The 19,125-nt window shown below is 44.7% G+C and overlaps 1 protein-coding gene across 4 annotated transcripts in view; it reads right to left on the reverse strand.

Moving 5' to 3' along the window:
* Nucleotides 1-1,892: 1,892 nt before the first annotated feature.
* The window catches only part of CFAP70 (cilia and flagella associated protein 70), an 86,655-nt gene continuing 69,422 nt past the window's right edge, over nucleotides 1,893-19,125 (reverse strand). For 2 of the 4 annotated variants that reach the window (XM_038743997.1, XM_038743994.1), the window contains exons 22-25: nucleotides 17,065-17,226; nucleotides 12,492-12,581; nucleotides 10,277-10,378; nucleotides 3,868-3,970 (exon numbers count right to left, since the gene is read on the reverse strand). In XM_038743997.1, coding sequence (XP_038599925.1) covers nucleotides 3,902-3,970; nucleotides 10,277-10,378; nucleotides 12,492-12,581; nucleotides 17,065-17,226 — 423 coding nt within the window. In that variant the 3' untranslated portion in view covers nucleotides 3,868-3,901. Of the gene's footprint in view, nucleotides 2,189-3,867; nucleotides 3,971-10,276; nucleotides 10,379-12,491; nucleotides 12,582-17,064; nucleotides 17,227-19,125 lie in introns of those variants that run through there. The other 2 variants (XM_038743998.1, XM_038743996.1) reach the window with 2 other exon arrangements.

Genomic DNA, 19,125 nt, shown 5'->3' on the forward strand with positions numbered 1-19,125 from the left:
ATAGTAAGCGTCTGTACCTGTTCTCCCTCCTACTTTGAGCCCTTTGTGTCCAAACTATGTCCAAACTGATCATCTTGGATCTACACCAGCGCTTAGCACAGTGTCTGGCACATAGTAAGCGTCTGTACCTGTTCTCCCTCCTACTTTGAGCCCTTTGTGTCCGAACTGATCATCGTGCATCTACACCAGCGCTTAGCACAGTGTCCGGCACATAGTAAACGTCTATACCTGTTCTCCCTCCTACTTTGAGCCCTTTGTGTCCAAACTATGTCCAAACTGATCATCTTGGATCTACACCAGCGCTTAGCACAGTGTCCGGCACACAGTAAGCATCTATACCTGTTCTCCCTCCTACTTTGAGCCCTTTGTGTCCGAACTATATCCGAACTGATCATCTTGTATCTACACCAGCGCTTAGCACAGTGTCCGGCACACAGCATCTATACCTGTTCTCCCTCCTACTTTGAGCCCTTTGTGTCCGAACTATGTCCGAACTGATCATCTTGTCTCTACACCAGCGCTTAGCACAGTGTCCGGCACATAGTCAGCGTCTATACCTGTTCTCCCTCCTACTTTGAGCCCTTTGTGTCCGAACTATGTCCGAACTGATCATGTTGCATCTACACCAGCGCTTAGCACAGTGTCCGGCACATAGTAAACGTCGTCTATACCTGTTCTCCCTCCTACTTTGAGCCCTTTGTGTCCGAACTATGTCCAAACTGATCTTGCATCTACACCAGCGCTTAGCACAGTGTCCGGCACATAGTAAGCATCTGTACCTGTTCTCCCTCCTACTTTGAGCCCTTTGCGTCCGAACTATGTCCGAACTGATCATCTTGGATCTACACCAGCGCTTAGCACAGTGTCTGGCACATAGTAAGAGTCTATACCTGTTCTCCCTCCCACTTTGAGCCCTTTGTGTCCGAACTATGTCCGAACTGATCATCTTGGATCTACACCAGCGCTTAGCACAGTGTCCAGCACATAGTAAGCGTCTATACCTGTTCTCCCTCCTACTTTGAGCCCTTTGTGTCCGAACTGATCATCTTGTATCTACACAGGCGCTTAGCACAGTGTCCGGCACATAGTAAGCGTCTGTACCTGTTCTCCCTCCTACTTTGAGCCCTTTGTGTCCGAACTGATCATCGTGCATCTACACCAGCGCTTAGCACAGTGTCCGGCACATAGTAAACGTCTATACCTGTTCTCCCTCCTACTTTGAGCCCTTTGTGTCCAAACTATGTCCAAACTGATCATCTTGGATCTACACCAGCGCTTAGCACAGTGTCTGGCACATAGTAAGCGTCTGTACCTGTTCTCCCTCCTACTTTGAGCCCTTTGTGTCCGAACTGATCATCGTGCATCTACTCCAGCGCTTAGCACAGTGTCCGGCACATAGTAAACGTCTATACCTGTTCTCCCTCCTACTTTGAGCCCTTTGTGTCCAAACTATGTCCGAACTGATCATCTTGTATCTACACCAGCACTTAGCACAGTGTCCGGCACGTAGTAAGCATCTGTACCTGTTCTCCCTCCTACTTTGAGCCCTTTGTGTCCGAACTATGTCCGAACTGATCATCTTGTATCTACACCAGCGCTTAGCACAGTGTCCGGCACATAGTAAGCGTCTATACCTGTTCTCCCTCCTACTTGGAGCCCTTTGCGTCCGAACTATGTCCGAACTGATCATCTTGGATCTACACCAGCGCTTAGCACAGTGTCCGGCACGTAGTAAGTGTCTGTACCTGTTCTCCCTCCTACTTTGAGCCCTTTGTGTCCGAACTATGTCCGAACTGATCATCTTGCATCTACACCAGCGCTTAGCACGGTGTCTAAGCACTTAAATATCACGATTATCACTACTACCACAGAAGCAACTGACGGACCTCATCTTCTCGGTCTATTATATTGGTTACGTTTGCAGAAAATAGGAGAAAGTAAAACGTGTGGCTCCCGGGCCAAATGAGGGCATCCTTCCGTGTTCCCTGGACAACCACAGGCCCGGTCCAGTACATAGGCTTCGGCCACCCCTGGTCTTTGGCAGGGAGAGGGCCAAGGCTGCGCTGTCTTCTCGCCGGCCCCGGCCCAAACTGGCCACATTTTGGCCTCAAAACGATGGATCCCCGAAGCCGACCATCTCTCGCACTTCACGGAGCTCCTTGAGCAAGGCCTCATTGTTCAGTTTCAACTGCGGGGAAGGAAAAGTTATTCATCAATCGTATTTATTGAGCGCTTACTATGTGCAGAGCACTGTACCAAGCGCTTGGGAAGTCCAAGTTGGCAACATCTAGAGACAGTCCCTACCCAACAGCGGGCTCACAGTCTGAAAGGGGGAGACGGAGAACAAAACCAAACATACTAACAAAATAAAATAAATAGAATAGATATGTACAAGTAAAATAAATAGAGTAATAAATATGTACAAACATATAGACATATATCCAGGTGCTGTGGGGAAGGGAAGGAGGTAAGATGGGGGGGATGGAGAGGGGGACGAGGGGGAGAGGAAGGAAGGGGCTCAGTCTGGGAAGGCCTCCAGACAAGAGGCTTTCTTGGCCAACACCCTGGGGTTTCCCTGGAGCTTCTGGAGGTGATAGGTGATAAATCAAACATTTATTTTATTTTGTTAGTATTTATTTTATTTTGTTAGTATGTTTGGTTTTGTTCTCTGTCTCCCCCTTTTAGACTGTGAGCCCACTGGTGGGTAGGGACTGTCTCTATATGTTGCCAACTTGGACTTCCCAAGCGCTTGGTACAGTGCTGTGCGCACAGTAAGCGCTCAATAAATACTATTGATAGATTGATTGATAGTTGAACACAGAGTCAGGAAGGGTGGAGGGGGAGTGAAGCAGGGCCACTAAACATTTACAGTGTCAGAGATTTTGCTGTTGCTGGACTGGCGCTGGAGATGGGAAAGGTGAGTTTTGGCGTTTGTTCATTTTTTGCTCTTCGCCCTCCCCCTAGATTGTAACCTCTCTGTGGGCAGGGAATATTCCAATGTTTGTGTCTTGTATAATTATATGCACCTAGTACAGTGCTGTGCACAAAGTTGATGCTTAAGTGGCTCAGTGGAACGAGCATGGGCTTGGGAATCAGAGACTGTGAGCCCACTGTTGGGTAGGGACTGTATATGTTGCCAACTTGTACTCCCCAAGCGCTTAGTACAGTGCTCTGCACACAATAAGCGCTCAATAAATACGATTGATGATGAGGTCTTGGGCTCCGCCACTTGTCAGCTGTGTGACTTTGGGCAAGTCACACAAGCTTCTCTCTGCCTCAGTTACCTCATCTGTAAAATGGGGATTAAGACTGTGAGCCCCATGTGGGACAGCCTGCTTACCTTGTACCTACCCCAATGCTTAGAGCAGTGTCAAATAGTAAGCGCTTAACAAATACCATAAGTATTGTTATTATTATTAGCAAACATTAGTAATAATAAATAATAATAGCCACTAGGGAATGTAACTGCAATGGTCATATCTTTTCAATATTTCACTCCATTCATGACGTAAATTAAACCGGTTGACCAATAATAGCAAGTGCCCCCACGTGCCCAGAGGAAGGGGCAAGATGGAATAGATTCAGACACAGAATCTTAGTTCCTCGAAGGAGAAATCTGGAATAGAAACCAGGATCCCTGACTTCCAAGTAAAGTTAGCCATATAATAATAATAATAACAGCATTTAAGCGCTTACTATGTGCAAAGCACTGTTCTAAGCGCTGGGTATGAAACCCCAGGATAAATGGCCACGGTGGTGGGAAGGGCCTCTTGCCAGGAAGACTTGTGATAAATTGAATCAAGCGCCTGCAGTTTTCTTGAGGGTAAGCCAAGCCCCACCCTATCATGCATTTTCCATCCATTATTATTATTATTATTATGCTTTCACTATTATCAATCAATCAAGGAATAAAGGGAAATACCTTCACTGCATACTTGTAGGACTGCTCAGCTTCCAGCTGCCTTCCACTCTGAAAAAGCAGAGATCGGTCACCAGTGATAAAATTATTACGAAACCGTACAGCAGGATGAACGCTGGTGTGTGTCTGATAATAGTGAAAGCAGAATAATAATAATAATAATAATGGCATTTGTTGAGCGCTTACTATGGGCAAAGCACTGTTCTAAGCGCTGGGGAGGTTACAAGGTGATCAGGTTGTCCCACGGGGGGCTCACATCTTAATCCCCATTTTACAGATGAGGTGAGTGAGGCCCAGAGAAGCGAAGTGACTTGCCCAAAGTCACACAGCTGACAAGTGGCGGAGCCGGGATTGGAACCCATGACCTCTGGCTCCCAAGCCCGGGCTCTTTCCACTGAGAAGCAGCGTGGGCTCGATGGAAAAGGGCACGGGCTTTGGAGTCAGAGGTCATGGGTTTGAATCCTGCCTCCACGAATGGTCAGCTGTGTGACTTTGGGCTAGTCACTTCACTTCTCCGGGCCTCAGTTCCCTCATCTGTAAAATGGGGATCAATACTGTGGGACAACGCGATCACCTTGTAACCTCCCCAGCGCTTAGAACAGTGCTTTGCATACAGTAAGCGTTTATTAATAATAATAATAATGGCATTTATTAAGCGCTTACTATGTGCCAAGCACTGTTCTAAGCACTGGGGAGGTTACAAAGTGAGTGCCATCATCACTGAGCCACGCTGCTTCTCTACAACACACAATTCCTTCCCAGAGAGTAGGATTTCTCCCAAACAGGAACGAATTTCGAGGCCTCCACTGAGAACAGGGTAAGCCTCATTCTCTGACTGCAGACCTAGAAAGCCGGAAATGGTGAGACGGGCGGGGTGTGATTTTCAACATCGAAAAGACTCCAAAATACAAAGGCAAAGCATAAGATAACCTTTAATTTTGTCATTTGAAGATTTACTGAAATCCTTTATTCTCTCTACTCACGAACATTTCAGGGCTGAGCCCACCGTTGGGTAGGGACCCGTCTCTGGATGTTGCCACCTTGGACTTCCCAGGCGCTTGGTACAGTGCTCTGCACACAGTGAGCGCTCAATAAATACGATTGAATGAATGAATGAATGACTTCTAGACTGTGAGCCCGCTGTTGGGTAGGGACCATCTCTCTATGTTGCCAACTTGGACTTCCCAAGCGCTTGGTCCAGTGCTCTGCACACAGTAAGCGCTCAATAAATACGACTGAATGAATGAATGAATGTTGCCAACTTGTCCTTCCCAAGCGCTTAGTCCAGTGCTCTACACACAGAAAGTGCTCAATAAATACGATTAAATGAATGAATGAATGTTGTCAACTTGTCCTTCCCAAGCGCTTGGTACAGTGCTCTGAACACAGTGAGCGCTCAATAAATGCAATTGAATGAATGAATGAATGACTGCTAGACTGTGAGCCCGCTGTTGGGTAGGGACCGTCTCTATATGTTGCCAACTTGTCCTTCCCAAGCGCTTGGTCCAGTGCTCTGCACACAGTAAGCGCTCAATAAACACAATTGAATGAATGAATGAATGTTGCCAACTTGTCCTTCCCAAGCGCTTGGTACAGTGCTCTGCACACAGTGAGCTCTCGGTAAATACGATTGAATGAATGAATGAATGAATGAATATTTCTTTTACTTGTACATATTTATCCTATTTATTTTATTTTGTTAATATGTTTTGTTTTGCTGTCTGTCTCCCCCTTCTAGACTGTGGGCCCGCTGTTGGGTAGGGACCGTCTCTAGATGTTGCCGACTTGGACTTCCCAAGCGCTTGGCCCAGTGCTCTGCACACAGTAAGCGTTCAATAAATACGAATGAATGAATGAATGTTGCCAACTTGTCCTTCCCAAGCGCTTAGTCCAGTGCTCTACACACAGAAAGTGCTCAATAAATACGATTAAATGAATGAATGAATGTTGTCAACTTGTCCTTCCCAAGCGCTTGGTACAGTGCTCTGCACACAGTGAGCGCTCAATAAATGCAATTGAATGAATGAATGAATGACTGCTAGACTGTGAGCCCGCTGTTGGGTAGGGACCGTCTCTATATGTTGCCAACTTGGACTTCCCAAGCGCTTAGTCCAGTGCTCTGCACACAGTAAGCGCTCAATAAATACGATTGAATGAATGAATGAATGTTGCCAACTTGTCCTTCCCAAGTGCTTAGTCCAGTGCTCAATAAATACGATTAAATGAATGAATGAATGTTGTCAACTTGTCCTTCCCAAGCGCTTGGTACAGTGCTCTGCACACAGTGAGCACTTGGCAAATACAATTGAATGAATGAATGAATATTTATTTTACTTGTACATATTTATCCTATTTATTTTATTTTGTTAATATGTTTTGTTTTGCCGTCTGTCTCCCCCTTCTAGACTGTGGGCCCCCAGTTGGGTAGGGACCGTCTCTAGATGTTGCCGACTTGGACTTCCCAAGCGCTTAGTACAGTGCTCTGCACACAGTGAGCGCTCAATAAATACGACTGAATGAAGGAATGAATGAATATAGGCCACGCATTGAACTCAGTGCTAAGACAGTCCCTGGCCCACACAGCCACAGGTTCAGGCCTGGCTCCCAGTACAACCATGCTGGTATTTCATGTCTCCCCCTTCAAGACTGTGAGCCCGTTTTTGGGTAGGGACCATCTCTGTATGCTGCCAACTTGTACTTCCCAAGCGCTTAGTACAGTGCTCTGCACACAGTAAGCGCTCAATAAATATGATTGAATGAATGAATGAATGTAGATGCACAGTCTAAAAGGGAAAGTCTGGAGGCATCTCTTTCCGGAGCAAAGGTGATAACCAATCCGGACCAGAGCTGCAGTGTATTCTGAAGGCAAAACGTGCTTAATAGTAAAAAAAAATCATAGGATTGTTCCCAGTAAAGAAGCAGCTTGGCCTAGTGGAAAGATCACTATCTTGTACTTCCCAAGCGCTTAGTACAGTGCTCTGCACACAGTAAGCGCTCAATAAATACGATTGATTGATTGATCACTAGGACTTATCCTGGCTCTGCCCGCTGTGGAACCTTGGACAAGTCATTTCACTTCTCTGTGCCTCAGTTTCCTCAACTGTTACATGGGGATTTACTACCCGCTCTTCCTTCTACTTGGACTGTGAGCCCCAAGAGGGAGGGGGAAATCTGTTCAACCTAAAATCGTCTATTTACCCCCGAGCTTAGTTTAATGGCTCATAGCAAGTGCTTAACAAATACCAAAGTTATTTTTAGCATTTCCTACAGCTGGCACTGCATAAGCCCTTTATTGACAGAATTCAATTATTCCTCCCTTTGAATTGAGATTTAGCCCAGAAGGAAAAAATAAACAGCGATGTCGCTTTAAGTTGTTTTCTTCTACAAAAGAATGTTGGTACGGGACTCTTTAAATCAGGAATTCTGAGTGCCCATAATGTGGCTATCATCACAATTCCCAATTTTAACTTTACCCGGAACCCATGTGCAAGGTACACCCACTCGAGAGAGTTTGACTTGCATTGCGGATTCCCTCAAGGTGAGATGGACTACACAAATTCCATGATCCAGCCTGAACCGTGGTCTAACAGTTCTAACAAATCCAGGCTTGGAAATTTGCGGAAATCTCAGGAGCTTCGCCTCCCACGTGATGGTTCTCCGACCCATCTCCCCACTTTCCGAACTCTATTCCCACCCAAATCGGTCTCAACAAATCACTACTTCACTACTCTCCCAGCCCACACACTTAGCTCCTCTAATGCTAACCTTCTCAATCTCGTCTATCTCGTCTATCTCGCCACCGACCTCTCACCCGTGTCAATCAATCAATCAATCAATCGTATTTATTGAGCGCTTACTGTGTGCAGAGCACTGTACTAAGTGTACTAAGTGTCCTGCCTCCTCGAATCCGACAGGCAATTATTCTCCCCGTCTTCAAAGCCTTATTGAAGGCACATCTCCAAGAGGCCTTCAATCAATCAATCAATCAATCGTATTTATTGAGCGCTTACTGTGTGCAGAGCACTGTACTCTTCACTGAATAAGCCCTCTTCTACTTTTCTTCCACTCCCTTCTGTGTTGCCCTGATTTGCTCCCTATGTTTATCCCCGCTGGATTTATGTACATAGCCATAATTGATTGATTTTTATTAACATCTGTCTCCCCCTCTAGACCGTAAGCTCGTTATGGGTATCATCATCATCATCATCAATCGTATTTATTGAGCACTTACTATGTGCAGAGCACTGTACTAAGCGCTTGGGAAGTACAAATTGGCAACATCTAGAGACAGTCCCTACCCAACAGTGGGCTCACAGTCTAAAAGGGGGAGACAGAGAACAAAACCAAACATACTAACAAAATAAAATAGATAGAATAGATATGTACAAGTAAAATAAATAAATAAATAAATAGAGTAATAATAGAGTAATAAATAGAGTAATAGGGTAGGTAATGTGTCTGATTTATTGTTATATTGCACTCTCCCAAGTGCTTAGTATACTGCTCTGTAGAATAATAATAATAATGATGGCATTTATTAAGCGCTTACTATGTGCAAAGCACTGTTCTAAGCGCTGGGGAGGTTACAAGGGGATCAGGTTGTCCCACGGGGGGCTCACCGTCTTCATCCCCATTTGACAGATGAGGGAACTGAGGCCCAGAGAAGTGAAGTGACTTGCCCAAAGCTGTATATATGTATATATGTTTGTACATATTTATTACTCTATTTATTTATTTTACTTGTGAATATCTATTCTGTTTATTTTATTTTGTTAGTATGTTTGGTTTTGTTCTCTGTCTCCCCCTTTTAGACTGTGAGCCCACTGTTGGGTAGGGACTGTCTCTATATGTTGCCAACTTGTACTTCCCAAGCGCTCAGTACAGTGCTCTGCACACAGGAAGTGCTCAATAAATACGATTGATGATGATGATGATGACAATTGGTGGAGCCGGGATTTGAACCTATGACCTCTGACTCCAAAGCCCGGGCTCTTTCCACTGAGCCACGCTGCTTCTCTATATGTTGCCGACTTGTACTTCCCAAGCGCTTAGTACAGTGCTCTGCACACAGTAAGCGCTCAATAAATACGACTGAGTGAACTAAGAGCTCATCACTTTTTTGCTACCTCCACACTTAAGCACTCACAGCCACCCACAGCACGTCTATGTCAATGCCTGTGCACCTGTATATATGTATATATTTTTGTACATATTTATTACTCTATTTATTTACTTATTTTACTTGTACATATCTATTCTATTTATTTTATTTTGTTAGTATGTTTGGTTTTGTTGGCTGTCTCCCCCTTTTAGACTGTGAGCCCACTGTTGGGTAGGGGCCGTCTCTATATGTTGCCATCTTGTACTTCCCAAGCGCTTAGTCCAGTGCTCTGCACACAGTAAGCGCTCAATAAATACGATTGATTGATTGATTCTCTGTACAAAGTAAGCGCTCAATAAATATGGTTGATTGACTGCTAAAAAGAGATGAAGCCATAAAGGCCTTTTCAAAGCAAAAGCCTGCCAGGTGGGGATTGTACTTCTCTAGCTACAGGATTCCTTTGCTGGTACTGGTGTTATTGTATATTGTATTATTTATATACATTTGTATTAATTTATTAATTGTATTAATTATATTGTATTATTATCAACCCCTTTGTCCCTGATGTCCCTGCCGTATTCACTTCGCTCCTCTAACCCCAACCTACTCACCGTACCTCGATCTCATCTGACTTGATGCCAATTTGTACTTCCCAAGCGCTTAGTACAGTGCTCTGCACATAGTAAGCGCTCAATAAATACGATTGATTGATTGATTGATTACCACCAGTGCCTTGCCCGTGTCCTGCCTCTGGCCTGGAACTCTCTCCCCCTTCATATTCGACAGACCAGCCACCCTCCCCACCTTCATAAGCCGTATTAAAATCCCATTTCCTCCAAGAGGCCTTTCCCAACTAAGCCCTCATTTCCCCTACTTCCTCTCCCTTCTGCATCATCCTTGCGATTGGTTTTGTACCCTTTAGACTGTGAGCCCACTGTTGGGTAGGGACCGTCTCTATATGTTGCCAACTTGGACTTCCCAAGCGCTTAGTACAGTGCTCTGTACACAGTAAGCGCTCAATAAATATGTTCGATTGATTGATTCACCCCACCCTTAGCCCCACATCACTTATATACACACCCACAATTTATTTAAAATGCCTGTCTCCTCCTTTAGACCGTAAGCTCCTTGTGAGCACGCAACATGTCTACGTGCTGCTAAAATATTCTCTCCCAAGGCCTTAGTATAAGTGCTCGGCCCACAGTAAACACTCAATACCATTGATAGATTAACCGCTTAGGCGAATGAACACTCACTTTCATACAGACCAGAGCTAGATACGCCCACACTTCGGCATTGTTGTTATTTAAAGCGTTGGCCTCGGAGAGGGCATCTTCTGCCTCCAGCAGCTCTTCCAACTTCACAAATAAAAGACACAGAGAAGTTCAAAGTTGGTACTTCTCACCCACGGCAGCCGTTATGTCAATTTAACAGAAATCAACAGGCATCATTCCATTCCATAATTCAACAACCGTGGTGCCCTGAAAGTGATCCCGAGGCGGGGCTCCAGCACCCCTCTATGCCCCCCAAAGACTAGTTTTCCTAATATTATGCTTCCTCCTGGAAAGCAGCTCTTTCTCTTCACAGGACTAGTAGAAAAACAGTCCTGAAAAATCAGTTTAGCCTGTTTTCGGGCTCCTAGAGGTTTCTCATAAGCACTCTCTTGTTTTGTAAATCTCTCTACTACACAAACCTCTCGATATATAGGAACAAGGCGCTTGGAACAGTGCTTGGCACATAGTAAGCGCTTAACGAATGCCATCGTTATTATCAATCATCATCATCATCATCAATCGTATTTATTGAGCACTTACTATGTGCAGAGCACTGTACTAAGCACTTGGGAAGTACCTAGCTTTACTTCTGTTTGTTTTGTTCCAAGCTAGCTCTCTTCCTCCCTTCAAGGCCCTGCTGAGAGCTCACCTCCTCCAGGAGGCCTTCCCACACTGAGCCCCTTCCTTCCTCTCCCCCTCGTCCCCCTCTCCATCCCCCCATCTTATCTCCTTCCCTTCCCCACAGCACCTGTATATATGTATATATGGTTGTACATATTTATTACTCTATTTATTTATTTATTTATTTATTTTACTTGTACATTTCTATCCTATTTATTTTATTTTTTTGGTATGTTTGCCTTTGTTCTCTGCCTCCCCCTTTTAGATTGTGAGCCCACTGTTGGGTAGGGACTGTCTCTATGTGTTGCAAATTTGTACTTCCCAAGCGCTTAGTACAGTGCTCTGCACATAGTAAGCGCTCAATAAATACGATTGATTGATTGATTGATTCTGACGACTTGACACCTGTCCACATGTTTTGTTTTGTTGCCTGTCTCCCCCTTCTAGACTGTGAGCCCACTGTTGGGTAGGGACCGTCTCTAGATGTTGCCGACTTGGACTTCCCAAGCGCTCAGTACAGTGCTCTGCACGCAGTAAGCGCTCAATAAATACGATTGAATGAATGAATGAATATCTCTCGGCACCTCCCTCCCCATTTTACCTAGCCTCTAAAGAGGAAAATAAAGTGAGAACCGAAGCTTAAAGTCAAGGACCTCAACGCGGACTGACTAAAACTGGTTTACTGAATCACGTTATGACCCGTGCCAGGTTCCACCAGCTATCAATCAATCAATCGTATTTATTGAGCGCTTACTGTGTGCAGAGCACTGTACTAAGCGCTTGGGAAGTACAAGATGGCAACATATAGAGACAGTCCCTACCCAACAGTGGGCTCACAGTCTAAAAGGGGGAGACAGAGAACAAAACCAAACCCTTCGACTCTACCTCTGGGTCTTGAACCAAGCAACGGTTTCTCTAATATAGACTATTCTGTTGACGGATGGATGGATTGAGATTTTGATAGAATCAACCGTCAGAGCACCATCATTATCATCATCATCAATCGTATTTATTGAGCGCTTACTATGTGCAGAGCACTGTACTAAGCGCTTGGGAAGTACAAATTGGCAACATCTAGAGACAGTCCCTACCCAACAGTGGGCTCACAGTCTAAAAGGAGGAGACAGAGAACAAAACCAAACATACTAACAAAATAAAATAAATAGAATAGATATGTACAAGTCAAATAAATAGAGTAATAAATATGTACAAACAGATATACATATATACAGGTGCTGTGGGGTAAGATGGGGGGATGGAGAGGGGGACAAGGGGGAGAGGAAGGAAGGGGCTCAGTCTGGGAAGGCCTCCTGGAGGAGGTGAGCGCTCAGCAGGGCCTTGAGCTCTCAACACGACCAAGCTTTTAACTGAAAGTGAGTTCTGTACTAGAAGCGTTACATTATAGTCTCCCAAGCACTTAGTACGGTGCTCTGCAAACAGTAAGCGCTCAGTAAATACGATTGGATTAACTGAGCTATCCTGAAGATCACACTGTATCGATCCCAGCTCCTTTTGTGTTTGTGCGGTCTCTAGAAGAAAGTCAACTAGTTTCCCCCTCGAACCTTTCCCGCCTTACCCGATAGCAGGCGATTCCCACTCCTAGCCAGGTGAGACACGAAGGGGATTTCTTACAGGAGAGCAGGTAGATGTTCTTCGCCTTCTCGTACTGCAGGAAGGAGAAGACACTCAGCTGGTGGGGCTCAAGGAAAACGTGTACTCTGCACAATAACCGGGCCCCCCCCAAATGCCTCCCTTTTCATTTCCCTCCACATTAACCTGGATCTCATTCACGTCCGCTCCAGGGTAGCAGTTTGAGAAACTGAATGCAGGGGACTGAGAGAAAAATCTGACAACTTTAGGGAAGCCTGTGGTTTCTTTAAATAAGGAAAAATCCCGATGTAAATGAAAGATGCCAATAAAAATGGTATTTATTGAGCATTTACTGTGTACAGAGCACTGCACTAAGTGTTTGGAAGAGTATAATACAATATAGAGTTGGTGGACATAATTCTACCCTCAAGGAGCACACAATCTAGTGGGAGAGGTAAATAATAATAATAGCATTTGTTAAGCGCTTACTATGTGCAAAGCACTGTTCTAAGCGCTGGGGAGGTTACAAGGAGATCGGGTGGTCCCACGGGGGGCTCACAGTTTTAATCCCCATTTTACAGATGAGGGAACTGAGGCCCAGAGAAGCGAAGTGACTTGCCCAAAGTCACACAGCCGACGATTGGCAGAGCTGGGATTTGAACCCACTACCTCTGACTCCCAAGCCCGCGCTGTTTCCACTGAGCCACACTGCTTCTCCATATAATAATAATAATAATAATGGTATTTGTTAAGCGCTTACTATGTGCAAAGCACTGTTCTAAGCGCTGGGGAGGTTACAAGGAGATCAGGTAATTTATTTCCGTAAAATAAATTACAAAAAGGAGAAGCAGCAGAGTATAAGGATGTGTACCTAAGTTCCACGGGACATTGAGTGTATTCTATTCTATTTATTTTATTTTGTTAGTATGTTTGGTTTTGTTCTGTCTCCCCCTTTTAGACTGTGAGCCCACTGTTGGGTAGGGACTGTCTCTAGATGTTGCCAACTTGTACTTCCCAAGCGCCCAGTACAGTGCTCTGCACACAGTAAGCGCTCAATAAATACGATTGATTGATTGAGTGAGTGTTCAAAGGATACAGACCTAAGGGCATGAAGGCAAATAGTGTCGGGAAATGAGAAGTTAATCAAAGAAGGCTTCTTGTAAGAGATATTATTTTAGTAGCATTGGAAGAGTGGTGGCCTGCGGGATGTGACAAGTAGTCCAGGCCAAAGGGAGAACTTGGGAAAAGGATCAAAGGCGAGAGAGATGAGATTGTGGTAGAGTGATTAGGCTGTCTTTTAGACTAGACTAGACTAAAAGATTAGTCTTTTAGACGGTGAGCCCACTGTTGGGTAGGGACTGTCTCTATATGTTGCCAATTTGTACTTCCCAAGCGCTTAGTACAGTGCTCTGCACATAGTAAGCGCTCAATAAATACAATTGATGATGATTACGTTGGCTTTAGAAGAGCAAAGTGAGCAGTTGTGTTGTGGTACAAGAGCGGTGAGGGAAACTGGGAGTGCGAAAGCCCTTTCGCCCCCCCAGACATTTGGGTTCTGTGAAAACAAAAACAGCACCCTTAAATCAAGTGAATTTGCTCAAGGGAAAGTTTGAAGAGAATGAAGCATTTTAATTAGTGATAAAAAGAGAAACTATTGATTGCGTACACAATGACACGTTTATGCTTTTACTAAAGCTCTTAGTTTGGCATGTCGGGCACTCAGTTACAATTTTATCTTCTAGACTGTGAGCCAACTGTTGGGTAGGGACCGTCTCTATATGTTGCCAACTTGTACTTCCCAAGCGCTTAGTACAGTGCTCTGCACACAGTAAGCGCTCAATAAATACGATTGAATGAATGAATGAATTTTAGATGGCAATTTTTTTCTTTTTTATGGTATTTGTTAGGCGCTTACTCTAACAGGCACCATGCTAAGCACTGGGGTAGATCTACAAGTTAATCAGGTTGGACACAGTTTCTGTCCCACATAAAACACACAATCTTAATCCCAATTTTACACAGGAGGAAACTGAGGCACAGAGAAGTGAGCAGAATGGCTTTTTTGTGGGTAGAAAAATTATCTGAGTGGCAAAATGAAATAGCGTGGCTCAGTGGAAAGAGCACGGGCTTTGGAGTCGGAGGTCATGGGTTCAAATCCCGGCTCCACCAATTGTCAGCTGGGTGACTTTGGGCAAGTCACTTGACTTCTCTGGGCCTCAGTTCCCTCATCTGTAAAATGGGGACTAAAACTGTGAGCCCCCCGTGGGACAACCTGACCACCTTGTAACCTCCCCAGCACTTAGAACAGTGCTTTGCACATAGTAAGCGCTTAATAAATGCCATTATTATTATTATTATTATATGGACTGGAATAGGGAGAGACAGGAGGCAGGGAGGTTAGTGAGGAGGCACAGGTCGAGGTGTGATATGATAAGTGCTTGGCTTGAGAGGAAGAGGAGAATTCTAGTGATGTGACAATCTGATGACAGGATTTGGCTCAAAAAGAGTTTGGATAAATTAATGGACAAGAGGTCCATCACGGGTTATAAGAGGAGCAAATAGGTATGTAGAGGGAAAAGTGATTTGGTGGCCCATCCCCAGCCATTACGATGAATGTCAAGCAGGGCAGCCATTACACTGCATCTTTTGCACTGTTATAGACAGAATATTAAACGGGCTCAACTGCTGACCTGGTCTTGTATTTACTGAAAACTTGCATCGGGAAATGTGACCTAATCCCTAGGTTACAGACTACCTGCATTAGAATGGCACTGATTGGGAGCTAAACTGCCCTTCCTCTCGCTTCTTGCCACATCGTCAGGATGATCCATGCAATAGACGGAGATTATTGCAGATTATTGGCCTGGCCAATCCTAGTCAGGATTCACCTAGTTGCTGTTTGGGGGATTTTTTTTTTTCAGGGGCCACAGCATAATCCTGCCATAGACCTGAATCCCTGGGGTGATAAACTACACGGCGTTGGGCTTACAAAGAAGCAGTGTGGTATAGTGGGTAGAACATCAGTTCTCTGTCTCCCCCTTCTAGACTGTGAGCCCACTGTTGGGTAGGGACCGTCTCTATACGTTGCCAACTTGTACTTCCCAAGCGCTCAGTACAGTGCTCTGCACACAGTAAGCGCTTAGTAAATACGATTGAATGAATGAATGAAGGTCATGGGTTCTAATCCTGACTCCGCCACTCATCTGCTCATCCACTCATCTCCCTTTTAGACTGTGAGCCCACTGTTGGGTAGGGACTGTCTCTATATGTTGCCAATTTGTACTTCCCAAGCACTTAGTACAGTGCTCTGCACATAGTAAGCGCTCAATAAATGCGATTGATGATGATGATGATCTGCTGCGTGACCTTGGGCAAGCCATTTCCATCCTCTGGGCCTCAGTTACCTCATCTGGAACATGGGGATCGAGACTGTGAGCCCCACATGGGAAAAGGACTGTGTCCAACCCAATTTGCTTGTATCCACCCTAGAGTTTAGACAGTGCCTGGCACATAGTAAGTGCTTAATAAATACCACAATCATAATTATTATTATTTCACCCCATATGAAGCGTGAAACTGGGGATGTTTCCCCTGGTGTAATGATTAGTTAGAAAAACATAAACTCAAAAAGGAAACAACCCCCAGAGTGATCGTTTCTGCTTCCATTCGGTCTTTCCTTTCCCTTTTATCCTGGAGTCAGAGAAACCCTTAAAAGGGATGCAGCTACAATTGTGAATGGTCAAAAAAAAAATTCAGCAAAGCAGAGAAGCAGCGTGGCTCAGTGGAAAGAGCCCGGGCTTTGGAGTCAGAGGTCATGGGTTCAAATCCCGGCTCCGCCACATGTCTGCTGTGTGACCTTAGGCAAGTCACTTCACTTCTCTGGGCCTCAGTTCCCTCATCTGTAAAATGGGGATTAAGGCTGTGAGCCCCCCGTGGGGCAATCTGATCACCTTGTAACCTCCTCAGTGCTTAGAACAGTGCTTTGCACATAATAAGCGCTTAATAAATGCCATCATTATTATTATTATTACTCTGTAGTTGCTTCATTATATTACCTCTTTTAAGGCTTTGTCTTATCACCATATTAGCAGTGGGTATTTCCGAGCAGTGATCTGTAAAAGAATGCTTTCCACAGGCTATTTACCATTTCCCTTAGACCAGACCATTTCTATCAGAGAAATTAGAGAAGCAGCGTGGCTCGGTGGGAAAGAGCCCGGGCTTTGGAGTCAGAGGTCATGGGTTCAAATCCCGGCTCCGCCACTTGTCAGCTGTGTGACTTTGGGCAAGTCACTTCACTTCTCTGGGCCTCAGTTCCCTCATCTGGAAAATGGGGATGAAGACTGTGAGCCCCACGTGGGACAACCTCATCACCTTGTATCCTCCCAGCGCTTAGAAGAGTGCTTTGCACATAGTAAGCGCTTAATAAATGCTATTATTATTATTATTATCATCAAGTCCGTTTCTTTTAAGCACTGTAAACTCCTTGGTCGTCGCCATGGCAACCCCATTTTATCCACGGCTTAGCTTCCATTGTCGTTCATCCCCTTCAACGTCCTCACCTCGCCTTCTTCCAGGTAGATAGATCCCAATCGCAAGAAGATGAAGTGCATTTCAGCAGCATCCGACACAAAACTGACCGTTCTCTCATAGCAGGCTTTGGCCTCGTTGTGATTTCCACTCAGGTAATGTAGATGCCCTTTCACCCCCCAGACGTTTGGGTTCTGTGAAAACAAAAACAGCACTGTTACATCAAGTGAATTTGCCCAAGGGGAAGTTTGAAGAGAATGAAACATTTGAATTAGTGATAAAAAGGGAAACTAATGATTGCTTACACAATGACACTCAATCGTATTTATTGAGCGCTTACTGTGTGCAGAGCACTGTACTAAGTGCTTGGGAAGTACAAGTCGGCAACATATGGAGACGGTCCCTACCCAACAGTGGGCTCACAGTCTAGAAGGGGGAGACAGACAACAAAACAAAACATGGAGACAGGTGTCAAAATCGTCAGAACAAATAGAATTAAAGCTAGATGCACATCATTAACAAAATAAAAAGAACAGAAAATAGGTACTAAACTTTTTCCAATGGCTGTTAACACTGTCCAAAATGACACGTTTATGCTTCTACAAAAGCTCTTAGTTTGGCATGTCGGGCACTCAGTTACAATTGTAGATGGCAATTTTTTTCTTTTTTATGGTATTTGTTAGGCGCTTACTCTGCCAGGCACCATGCTAAACACTGGGGTAGATCCATCAATCAATCAATCGTATTTATTGAGCACTTACTGTGTGCAGAGCACTGTACTAAGCGCTTGGGAAGTCCAAGTTGGCAACATACAGAGATAGTCCCTACCCAACAGTGGGCTCACAGTCTAAAACGGGGAGACAGAGAACAAAACCAAACATACTAACAAAATAAGTTAATCGGGTTGGACACAGTTTCTGTCCCACATAAAACACACAATCTGAATCCCAATTTTACACATGAGGAAACTGAGGCACAGAGAAGTAACTTGCCCAGGGTCCCACAGCAGATAACTGGGCAAAGCCAGGATTAGAACTCAGGTCCATCTAACTCCCAGGCCCACTAAACTATGCTGCTTCTGTGGGCCTTTCCTTTCATTTTCCCCTCACATTCTCCCAAGTCAATTTGTCTTCTCATCTGAAGGAGAAGAGCTAAAAGTGGAATGAACCTAAAGAAGCAGGAAAAAGAAGCTTCGTTGCCTGTAAAGATCAGTCTGGACTCTGATAACCAATTAGGCGCTGGGCGACAAGCCATCAGTGGGTTAAGAAACCTAATCATCATCATCATCAATCGTATTTATTGAGCGCTTACTGTGTGCAGAGCACTGTACTAAGCGCTTGGGAAGTACAAGTTGGCAGCATATAGAGACGGTCCCTACCCAACAGTGGGCTCACATATGGTCCTCTAGACTGAAAGCTCACTGTAAGCAGGGAAAATGTCTATCAGCTCTGTTGTATTGTACTCTCCCAAGAGCTCAGAACAGTGCTATGAACATAGTGCTCAATAAATACCACTTATCGACTGATTGATTAGAAAAGGGAGGCAGTATGGGGTTTCCCTCACCTGTTAAATGGGAACTGTGAGCCCCATGTGGGATAAGGTCTGATTCCTATCTGGTAATTTCACATCTACTCCAACACTTAGCACACAGTAAGGCTTAACCAATACCATTGTAATCATTATTTTTATTAAGAATAAATACAATAAATACGCTCTTTTAGACTGTGAGCCCACTGTTGGGTAGGGACTGTCTCTATATGTTGCCAATTTGTACTTCCCAAGCGCTTAGTACAGTGCTCTGCACATAGTAAGCGCTCAATAAATACGATTGATGATGATACAAGGAAGTAGGTATACACTCAAATGTACAGTGCAGGGCTTTCTAACCTCAGAAATTCATCTATAGCCTGAGATCACCACCTTCAGCAAACAATGCTACTCAATCAATCAATCAATCGTATTTATTGAGCGCTTTCTGTGTGCAGAGCACTGTACTAAGCGCTTGGGAAGTACAAGTTGGCAACATATAGAGACAGTCCCTACCCAATAAGTGGGCTCACAGTCTAGAAGGGGGAGACAGAGAACAACACCAA

This window comes from Tachyglossus aculeatus, chromosome 3 (assembly GCF_015852505.1).
Source record: "Tachyglossus aculeatus isolate mTacAcu1 chromosome 3, mTacAcu1.pri, whole genome shotgun sequence".
Lineage (NCBI taxonomy): Eukaryota > Metazoa > Chordata > Mammalia > Monotremata > Tachyglossidae > Tachyglossus > Tachyglossus aculeatus.